At 31.4% G+C, this 11,688-nt stretch overlaps 2 protein-coding genes across 8 annotated transcripts in view; both read right to left on the bottom strand.

Moving 5' to 3' along the window:
* Positions 1–105: 105 nt before the first annotated feature.
* On the bottom strand, positions 106–6,327 carry LOC100648118 (bcl-2-related ovarian killer protein). 3 transcript variants are annotated; one of them, XM_003402802.4, is made up of 5 exons: positions 6,189–6,327; positions 1,067–1,378; positions 499–889; positions 366–424; positions 106–283 (listed from the first exon to the last, which is right to left on the bottom strand). In XM_003402802.4, exons 2-5 carry the CDS (start codon positions 1,331–1,333, stop codon positions 149–151), a joined length of 852 nt encoding a protein of 283 aa, XP_003402850.1. In that variant the 5' UTR covers positions 1,334–1,378; positions 6,189–6,327; the 3' UTR covers positions 106–148. The 3 variants fall into 3 exon arrangements, with proteins under 3 accessions (XP_003402850.1, XP_003402851.1, XP_012174553.1); XM_003402803.4 differs by lacking the exon at positions 6,189–6,327 and adding an exon at positions 2,973–3,664; XM_012319163.3 differs by lacking the exon at positions 6,189–6,327 and adding an exon at positions 1,693–2,923.
* Positions 6,099–11,688, bottom strand: part of LOC100647951 (GTPase-activating protein skywalker) — a 44,782-nt gene continuing 39,192 nt past the window's right edge. For all 5 annotated transcript variants that reach the window (XM_048404562.1, XM_012319171.3, XM_003402801.4 and 2 more), the window contains one exon: positions 6,099–11,152. In XM_048404562.1, the coding sequence (XP_048260519.1) occupies positions 11,011–11,152 (142 nt within the window). In that variant the 3' untranslated portion in view covers positions 6,099–11,010. The remainder of the gene's footprint in view (positions 11,153–11,688) is intronic.

The following is an 11,688-nucleotide window of genomic DNA, read 5'->3' as shown; positions in this document are numbered from 1 at the left end:
TTTTAATCATTGATGAGATAAATGTCACGATGATTTGTTTAACTTTTGGAATTTAATATACAAATATTTTACATAAATGGGAATTTATATTTAAATACTATGCAGTATATGTCACTTTTTATGTAATTATGTTACATAATTATATGTATTATAAAACTACAAATTTTAAAAATATGGAGATCATAAAAATGAGCAAGACTGTGAATAAAAATAAAAATATAAGTTTTCGTGAATACCACATTGTTTCTTTTGTAACAGGTCTGTATCGTGTTGCTAAAGCGGACTGAAATTAAAAATATATGTTGTTTTCAATTTAAAGAACATTTGGGTATTATATCTTCTTTATATAATGCACTTCATCTTACCCATCCACCGTTAGCTTGTATCCATGTTGCAAGGTCTTCTTCTAATACATCCGTCATACCTCAAATCAAAAATGTTTTTAAGCGTAAGGGGATCAAGATTAAAGGAATAGCATTTTAACTTTAAAATAACTACCTCTCTGTATAGCAGGTAAATACTCGGGTTTACCCTGACGTACGCAATCTACGGCAATACCACCAGCAACCGCGTAAAGGGCTATCACTTTGCTCCAAGTCATTTCTCCATTCCTGATCATTTCCCTGGAGATATCGGCAATGGCCTCGCTGGCAGACTGTTCCGATGAGAAACTACCACAACCGATTTGTCGTGCAACACGATTGAACAAATTTGGATGCATCTTTTCTAGTTCAGCTCCAACTGATACTAATTCTGGATAAACTTCACCAACGATTGCACCTCCAGGAAGCAACATGGCGCTTCTCATTCTTTTCAGACCCAGCTTTCGGTGAAAAATTCCAGATCGTTTTAAACGATTTCGGATATATTGAGCACATAACGACGATCCCTACACATATACATTAATTAAGTAAATTGTTATTGTGCTATTAATTAACCTGTTAACTGCAGAAGAAGATTTAATTTATCACTTGGATTTCCAATCCATATTAACAACTTAACTATATTACTAATTTAACTTACATTAAGAGATTAATGTTACAGATGGTGGTGCGTAAGTAAATACCTGTGATACTGTGAGCTCGATCGAAGCTGAAACCGTTCTCCATCGAATCGTATGAGAAATCTTTCTGGAAACAACGTCGCTGACATTACTGAATCTTCTTCGTGCTGAATCGACGACGTGAAAAGGCGAAGCTTCTTGATTGTTAGGAAGCGGAAAAGCGGCCAAATTCGAGTGGAGAGATAAAGCGAGGCTGTGCCTACGATACGGTTGCCCTGTGTTCCCACTATTATCCTCCAAGCCACGTAAAGATCCGACGAGCCCAGACATTGAAGAATCCTCCGTGGAGAGTTCCTGCCATTCAGGCTTTTCAGGCTTAAAGAATTTTAATGATCGTTAAAAAAACTTGACATCTTATCTCGTAGGATAGGTTGTTCTCTTTTTTCCTTTTACGGAAGAAAGAATTAAACATTCAGCCTCTTGGCAATTTCTAATTTATACTATTTTCCAGTTGTAAACCACATCTATTTGGACCAAATTTCTATACGATTTCATATTTAATAATTACATATTGATTAATACATAAGATACATAATAAGACTAATACACAAATAAGATACATAATAAGACTTATGAATGGCAATATGCAACAGCTACTTGCTCAGACGATAATTTAATTTTACAGAAACCTCTTCCTGATCGTCACAAAGACACGGCAAAGTCCATCGATGAATATCTTCAGTCCCTGTATGATGATCTTGAGACACGCAGATGCATTTTTTGTCTTTACCACTACAAAATGCCATAGTACATTTACGCCAGGTATCGTAACACAATTATTATTCCACCGGCGAGTACAGTTGTTATCTGGCAGCCTTATTTAGCGCAGCTATTTGACATGCTGCGCAGCGCTTTGTGTGCCGCGCCGCTAAGATACACTTTCATTGTGTGCCTATTATGTATTCATTTTTATTCGATCATTTGCCTCCTTAACTAGCGGGGAATTAGGCACGGTGTGTGCCATTTCTAAATTAGCACGATATCCGCGCGTCTAACTGCAAAATCATGATCGTTCAATCGTTGGTCAGCCTAATTAGAATAGCGCGCTAATTAAGGTATTCGTTTGGCCTCATGTTTAAGGTCATCTTTCAATTATAACACAATAGAGTATTGTATACGATGATAACATTATGCGGATATTAATACCGGTTCTGAGAAGTTATTCTTTAATAGATTTTACATTAAAAAAATTATACAACTTCGTAAATAAATCAACCGTTCGATTAATAGACTTGATAATTAAAGATTGATAGATTTTTGCAACGGTCTTAGTGACTTTATAATTATAAGCTAATCGATAAAAGAATCATTTTATTTGCATAGTAAGAGGTCACATAGGTAATATGTGAAAAACTAATTGCGTATTGTCTGTGCTGGTCTCGTCTGGGTGCTCGTTAATTATCAATTATCAACTATGTCCAGCCGGCCGATTATCTTTTGAGAGCCTACGTAACATTATGTTTAGCAATTTCGTTGCACTTGTTTTCGCAACTTGTAATTTAATGTAACTTTGAAACTTTATGAAACTTACAAACTAATATTACTATTTCTTTAAATTCCATGTTATTGTAACTTGTATTATATTTAGACACCTCATGAAATTAAGTATTATTTAGCTTCTTTTTTCTTATTTAGGAAAAGTATATATTGAATAAATAGCAACAACAATATTTGTTTTAATATATTAGAAAACAGTCAACTATGTATTAGAAACAAATGTTTCCGAAAATTAATTCAAGTCACTGTGTATATTTTAATAATGTCTATTGGAATATAATTTTCACTTCGGTTCATATAGACCCTACAAGAAATGCAGGATTACGTACGTATCGAAGCGAAGAGTTGAAAGAATTTTCTTTTTAATTTATTTGATCTTCACATCAGCAATGAATGAACTGAATGAATTTACCATTGGCAGGACCTCCTCCTCCTTCTGGACCCGCAATTGAAAGTCTGGTCTCATTGTAATTAACGCTCGACTGCCTCATTACTCACTGTCATCTAACACGTTCCACATACACATTATATGCGTAATATGTTTTTGAATTATCGCTTATCAACGGTGTAGCTGACCGGTTGATTATCGTTGGAAGAGAATGCGCGACGGCGTGTTAAATCGTTTGTTTTATCAATTTCCAAGGCTTATTTCCGTGTCGCGATGGCTAATTAAGCCAGCTTTGTATTTTTATATAACGGATCCCGTTAGCTTTTTTTGGAAACCAACGAACTCGTAAGTTATTGTTATTATTCTTGGAATGGTCAAAGTGGATGAATAACGTAAAATAAACAATGGCGAACATATGTCCAATGACTTGACTGCGGATATTTATTAATTTGTAATTAAATAAATTGATTGTAAAAACTGTACATTCTAGTCACCCAATTGAGATTAAATCCTTTTAATTAGCCGATCATTCTCGTTAGAGATGGTGAAATAGGGTGTTTAATTAGACGAAAGCTAAATTGAATTAACTGGTTAATTGAACCATCGAGTTGCATAAGATAGCAATTAGTTAGGTCATAGAAACACACTTGAACGATAGCGGAAGAGAAAAAAGATTAATTTAACATCGTTTTTACGGTTTCTTTAATTATTTCATATGACATAGTCATAATTAATTGCCAATTATTTATCGCGAAAATCGTTAATTATGATAAGAACTGAATTTATGTCAAAAGATAGAAAAAGTGGAAAAAAAAAGGATAGATTCTGAAGTAAACTTTTTAGCAAAGTATACGAAAATAGCTAAAATATGTTTTGATGCAATCCTAATTACGTGAAAGACTAGTGGAAAAGAAGTTTCATCGATATTTCCAGTTTTAAGCGAGAAAGTCATCAGAAATTAACTCTATGAAAAATTGAGCGTATGAGCAACAAAAGTACACAGCCAGATGTTAATTATATAACGTAAAAAACGTTTATCGTGTTTGAAAAGTTTTACGTGGAAACGACACGTATGGATGACATGAACGTGACCGAAATTGTGAAACATTTGCAAGAAATTTTTGCGTCACCTGCGATTAGATTTTAGGCTAATTTTCTTGGTACTCATAAAAGTATATACGTAAATATTTATATTTTCTATCACGTATATTATCATTGCAATTTGAACCTCGATGATAAGATAATAATAATGGAACAACAAGTGAATTATTTACAGTAACCTTGTGCAAAAAATGTTCAAATTCAAAAATTTAAGTTTGACAAGATTCAACTCGAATATAAGAAAGTTCATTAACGTTTGCCAATTGGAATAAATTTTCGAGTCAGCTGATGTTTAAGGTGATTAAATCATTAACATTATTGATAAAATTATTACGAAGTAATTGTAAATATTCCAAAGATTTGCAAACGATTAACTTTGTTAACATAGTGAAAGAAATTTAAATCATATGATTCACGCAAATTAATTATCTTAAGCAGTGCCTAACTGAAAAGTTTACTCTATTGCACGTTAATAAACATTTTATACTGTAAGCTTATTGAAATTTAATTACAAACAAATTGAGTGTAATTGGTGAATCGACAACTGCGACAGACAATCAAACCACAACAAGTCAATAAATTTTTCAGTGCAGATAAAGACAACGTAAATGTAAGAAGGACGATGAAGAGTATAAATCACGAATCGAGAGAAGGCGAGTTCCTTGTGATTCTTTATGCCGAGAAAGTACGATTCCGAGTGGCGATATATGCTGAACGATTCGAATTCTTTGAACTTTTTTGTCGTGAACACATCTTGTATTTTGAGCACGTAGACCACCGGTGTCATTCACAAAATACGAATGGCAACCATTGCTAAAAAGAAAGGACCATTGCAAACGTACTTACTGATAACACTGGATTTCGACAGAAAAAAAGAAAAAAATAATAATAAAGAAAAGACAGTACAACTTTTCAAAGAGGACACAATATTTTAAACTTCGGAAAAAGAAAGGAGATAAGAGATTTAGGTATGACTGAATTTTTTCAAGAAATAGATACATTTTTAATACATTTTAAAATAGATACAGTTATAAAGGTTTATAATAAATGATTAGAATTTCCCCTAAAAACAGATTGATAATAAATCCTGGTATTTTATTAATTTAAAAAATTATGATTTTCCCCGGCTCTGTAAATTTCTTCTATCTTAGTTACGTGATGCATCATGCATATGTGTACAAGTCATTCTTAATAGATCAAGTAAATCATTAAAAATAGCGCCGTCCGTATATATTAGCATTATATTATCGCTAAACGAGAGTAATTTCTTGAAAGAGAAAGAAGACAGCTAATTATCTTCAAACATTAAAATTAACTGAGTACTTGAAGTTATTACACATACACATTACGATACAAAAGATAAAATATCACAATTCAACGATATACATATTATCAGTATTACAAATCAATATATTGAGCAATATTACATGAATATAGTTAGAATTTTCTTTTAAATCAACTGTAGCGTTACATAAACATAACTAACATATTGAAACGTATCTTTTCACATGTTTTAATAGATGTCTTCCATCCTTAAGTTATCAACAATACACCGTATTTAGAAAATAGATTGTTTCCTGCATAAATTTACATAATTTATCATGTCGTTGATTAAGTTTACCGGTAAATTTCATGGGTGACGTAAGAGTAGAGAGAAGAAAAAAAAGAGGAAGTGTGGAATTGAAAGGGCGACGTGTAACTAACAGTACGAAAATATAGGTCGAGACGACATCGAATAAAAGATGCGGGCTACATGTTCTTCAGGTAACGGCTATACCCCCCTCCTTTTATAAATTTCCCAAAAACTGAAGCCAGTTTTGTAATACAAAAAATAATCTCTTTATTGTCGCTTGGAATAACTAACAAACGATGCTTTTCAATTTTTTTGTAAATATAAAAATAAAGTATTTGATATACTTGACATTCGGTGTAACTTTTGAAAAATTAAAAGCATTACACTTTAGTTAAAAACTCATTTTTCGTAATTCTTACGAAATATATTTCGAAGAAATGATTTCTTCACGAGAGAGAGATATCATTACATTGTCGTTATTGGCTAACATAAAATTTTATTTATTTATTTTTATTGACAATTAATTATTTGCAAGTGTTTCAACAAGAAGCTATATATATCGTTACCTTGAATGTTAACGAAGTACAGAGATTTATAGCTATTTTTCTTGACGGTTGTTCGTACGATTACAGTTTACGTGTGAAATCGGTTCCAAACACTTTCGTAGTTTGTACATTTAATCACTACTTTATCGAACACACTATATTAGAAGCTTACGCTGTCTATGACAGACAATTCATATTTTTCCCTTTTTTAGAATTCGTGAATCTATTTACGTCAATTAGATTGTTGTACAATTTAAAAAGAAGCTATAGATGATCGAAAGATACGGGGAACGCGCGACGCACCATCGAAATTGTAGGGAACACAGCGCGAACAATACTGGTGACTTTTCAACTACACATGATGTAGCTTGAAGATGTTGCGTGAACGCCGTACAACTGTTATCCCTACTTACATCACTGTACAACGGTTGAGTCACTGTACGAAAAACATTTCTGAGAAAATTTGAGATTAATTTGCAATTAATGGATACACGTTGATCAAATGATCCAGAAATATTTCATAATTTTTTCAAGTTGCTCTTTTTAATTAAGATAGTAAGAACACTGTAATGAATGAAAATTTAGACTCACATTTTCTGATCGTGATAGTGCTTGAAAAATATAAGAATGTACTATTAATATTAACCTTACTAGGTCCGGTCAAATGACCGGTTTCAAAATTTAATTTAAAATTGTATATTCATTGTTATTTCTTTTGTTCATCTAACTTTACCTGAACTTTAAATTCTTACATTACCTGATTAATCAGTTTCTCAATTTTTGTTAGTATAATAATTTACATGAAATTGGATGAACAAAAGAAATAACAATGAATGTACAATTTTAAATTAAATTTTAATATCAGCCATTTGACCGGATATGGTAAGGTTGGTGTTAAATTATGAATATGATAAAAATTTTCATATTACAATAGTTTAATGACTAATTTTAAAAATGAACAATTTCCTATATCTTCTCATCAAAGAATTTTTAATATAAAAATTTGAAGATGTTGAAAATTTTGTAAAATATTTCTAAAGAATATATAAATAGATGCTTTAGAAAGTGTTAACAATGGAAACCATTAAACTTTCATTGCATACGTTAATTTTGAACGATTACTTATAAAAATATTAATTTGTAATAACTATTTTCGATCTTAAAATAGCGCACTGTTTATATGACATTACTTTTAAAAGAATTATTTCAGCTACTATAAATTTTCCAAAGTGCAATTGATTTTATTTTATTTTTGATTGTCAAAGTTCCGAAAATTTTGTTAAATTATCACACATTATTAAAATTCATAGTCCAAAATTATAGTAATTTTTTCTGTACGAACGTAAGCAATTGTATTTGTTTCTCATTTATGACAATTTATAGGATTATGGGATGCTTTTAAATAGACTTTTCTTTATACTTTAGTTTTACATGTTGGCTTTTTTAGGGTCACATGCAGTATATTTATATAATAAAGAATGTCACATGTGTGTGTGTGTAAGATATCCTTCTCAAAATGGAAGGAACAGTAAGTGGGACGATAAATTCGTGTATAACAATATTCTATTCACAACGATGATATGATAAAGTAGCATCAAGAGGCAACAATCTTCTTTTTCGGGAACGGTATAACTTACATTATATATATATATATATATATAATATAATATAATATATATATAATATATATAATATAATATAATATAATATATATATATATATTTATAATATAACAACACTGCGGAAAGCTTGAAAACACTCCATTCAATTACGTTTATTTTTCTTTTCTCATCGTTTATAGGCATAGTTATATTTATATATGAATATATGTATATATGTATGTATGTACGTATATCTGTAATATATTTATATGCATATATATATATACATATGTATAATATATATATATATATATTACTCACTAACGTAAATTAATGTTATGCTGTGCTATGTTAGAAAATTTGAATAATAATACTTTCCATTGTCTGCACATTATTATTACCTTTCTCTCGACCACGAATACACAATAAATAAATATTCACTCATTCAGTTATCACGCGACTATAATTTCACAAAAGAAAAAAAAGATAATCGTACTAGCAGCATTTGCAACCCTTAACGTTCCTGGTAACAACCTTGGAATAGTTAAAAAAAGGACTCTGTAATGTAGAAACCCAAACTTTGATTTAAACAATTAACATATGGATTGTATATGAATTGTATAAATATAAACTAATAATGCAATAATTTAACTGTACGAAACTCTATACACTCTAAACTCTATACAAATTCTCCTTTCTTCAACTATTCTCACGTGTTGTACAAAAATGCACTTTTACTCGCATTGTGTTTGTAAGACACATAAATTCTATCGATTGCTTTATTTCTTTCTTCCAATCGTGAACCCCAACCTAACCCCAATTTCACGTTTCACACTTTTGAGAAATGTAACTATATATCTTTAAAATTATAATAAATCGTCCTAAATACACTCGAGTATCTTTCAATATGATACCTCTTACGTTTAAACTGAGTAACCCAACTCCGTTCTGATAGCGTAATAAAATTTCTGGTAATGTAAAACACATACATTTTTTACGCTATCCTATTGTAGTGTATCTTTTCGTTGAGATCAGCAGTGTACTCTTTTACTTTCGCTAACTTCGTGTGAACCATGAGAGTACCATCGTAGATTTACAAAACATTGGAAAGTGAACGTGATTCGTTATTATTTTGTTCCACTATGAACTATCTCGTTGATGTTAGACAAATTTCAGAAAACGATTCAGCAGTTAAATTCGATATTATAACACTGATTATATTTAAAATTGAATTCAATATCATCGTGTATAATATGTTGATTGTTCTTTGTTATGTTGCTAGGTCATTCTTGCATTTGCGTCTCGCACGATTGTATAAAGAGTCGATGTAAGAAAACTAATTAACGTGATTGATTATATTAATGTAAAACTGAAAAAGGTGACTCAGCCGATGTACGAAACGTTTCTTCTTAGGCTCCTTTTTTCTAATGCTTTTGAGTGTTCCTCCTTAACGCGTAGCCATATCAAGAATAACGCACACATTTTCCACATGTTGTTTGTTGCGTTATTTTACAGTTGATAATATGACGGGGGGTGAAAGATACATAATCCTCCTACACAAACATTATAATTATGTATTGTCACTCGGACAAAAGTGGTACCAGCCACTTTTACATCACAACCAAGGAATCTAAAATCGACACCTTCAGTTTTTCCATGCACGCTCAATTTCACTCTTCATCTTTCCCTTTCATTCAAAAAAAAAAGAAAAAAAAAAGAGGAAAAAGGAAAAAAGAAGTAACAACAAGAAACTAAACAAAGAAGCAGGTACTCTAAGAATTAATCATGTATCGTACAACATCGATACAGATTTGATCACAAAAAGAGACAAAGAATAACGATAGTAACACTAGTACGTTTCATCAGAATGCCCGAAGAGTGTATCGACAAAGTATATCGAAAGAATCATCGTACTGTTCCTCTGTATATATAGTTTCAATATCTGGTACTAGTTGTTATCTTACTATCGACATGATTCTATATAAAATATACAAATCCTTAATATACTACATGAAAACTATGGCTTTTCGTATTTCACTCTAAAAAACAGGTCAATCTTCACGCGATTTAACCAATATTTTCGTTCCCTTTTCTTCAAACGTAATCATCTCTAAAAAATAAAAGGCATTATCGTTGTTCAAAGTACCATTCGCCCCCTGCCATTAATATATTTCTTCGTTTTCTTTCTTACAACGCTGGGTCGATATTCGTCAATGTACATACAATAAATTTAGTTGATTCATCTGACAATAATGAAAATGCGTGTATAATACAAACGATTAGGCACTCCATCCTTCATCGTCACACGTTCATGTCAGTGTGGAATGAATCGACTAAAGTTAATGTATATATGAATGTGTATGAATTGTGTTGCTTGTGTGTCTACTTGCGCAAGGGGCACTATTTATAATATTTACAAGAAATTAATATGAGATTAACATACATATTATATGTATGTAGTGTATATATACACATATACGATCAACGCGTGACAGACACAATATGTAACATATAAACAGTACTCTTTCCTTCGTTTGTCTCGCTCCTACATCCAACAATTCATTAAAGCTAGTTGTAACAATACTAAAGTAAATAAACATTGCAAGGCATTAACACATATACGTATACGAGCATTGTTGTTAAACTGCAAAATTAACAATAGATTCCGTTAAATTAATTTGCAGCATATGTATATATATATTGACAGCATCTGGTCCAATGAATATTAAGTATTCATGTAAATAATCAATCATTTCTTACATATGTACATGTTAGATATCAAGATTTGTAACATAACTAAAGATGACTTAACGTTGATTATTGTCGATGTTCACCATGTCGCATGCGTTAGCAACCATTTCATATCATCCTATGTCCTGCTAGAGAATTCGCGACACAATAAACGTAGAAATCGTCTTATTGTTGTAAACGTCGAGACAAATAATCGAACAAACAAGCGTAATAAAACGAAGGAGATAAATCTATGTAATCTCAATCGGTACAGAACCTCTTAGAGCGTCTCAACAATGAAACATGCACATATAATAATACTAGTATTCCGCAAACGACTGAAGATGCATCACAAATACCGCGACTAGAAAAGCGCGATAATTTTGCACATATACGATACGAAGATACTTGTATATAATGTATACGACACTATATGTATAGAAGAGAGTCGCTAAATGGCAGTAGGGAATCAAATAAGCTGATACGTTGTAGTGCCAAATTCTGTCTTCTTTTCAAGCACCAGCAAATCCATATACTTCTAGTACCCTAATCTCAAAATCGCCGCTGGCACAAAGGGGTGGATTATTGAATGTAGAGCACCGATCTGTTTTACCGAATCTTATATTTTCATCCATCCATATCGCTTGACCGTCTCTGAAAATAATAAATTAATCATTTTTAATACAATTTAACCGTTTAAGTTTCAAGCAGCGCGATCGCAATGTTTAGATTTTGTGTCGAAAAGTCCAAATACATTTGAACGCTACGGAAGACTGACGGTATTTTGTATTTCATTGTTATCTTCTCAATAATTTTTATTGAACAAACCTTGAGATATTTACAAACTAATAGTACGCATATATAATAATATAAATGTATTTCATAAAATAACAAATATGACGAGCGCTATTGCATCGTTTGTTTCTCTTCGCAATCGATTAAGACAAGCGCTATCGCGCTGTTCGGGATTTTTCGATCCTGTTTTTTCAAAGACCCCTGGGAGCCAAACGGTTAACACTTTACGCCTCAAGGATATGAATGCAAACACAGTGCACCGTTAGATACAAGATTTGTTCTCATTTTCTTTTTTATTGATGTTCTAATAAAAATGTTTAATTGTTCAATGTGGCACTTTTTGTTTCAAAGTATATTCTATTTATCGGTTATATTCAAAATGTTCTAACTGTCAA

This window comes from Bombus terrestris, chromosome 3 (assembly GCF_910591885.1).
Source record: "Bombus terrestris chromosome 3, iyBomTerr1.2, whole genome shotgun sequence".
Classification (NCBI taxonomy): domain Eukaryota; kingdom Metazoa; phylum Arthropoda; class Insecta; order Hymenoptera; family Apidae; genus Bombus; species Bombus terrestris.
This window is presented reverse-complemented; position numbering and strand designations above follow the sequence as displayed.

Excerpts from the sequence above, each read along its gene's own strand:
- LOC100648118 (XM_012319163.3), bottom strand. The coding sequence starts at position 1,809 with ATGGCATTTTGTAGTGGTAAAGACAAAAAATGCATCTGCGTGTCTCAA. Across the intron at positions 890-1,066 it reads TCGAGCTCACAGTATCACAG|GGATCGTCGTTATGTGCTCA; the intron begins GTATTTACTTAC and ends GTATATGTGTAG. Across the intron at positions 425-498 it reads TTTACCTGCTATACAGAGAG|GTATGACGGATGTATTAGAA; the intron begins GTAGTTATTTTA and ends TTTTGATTTGAG.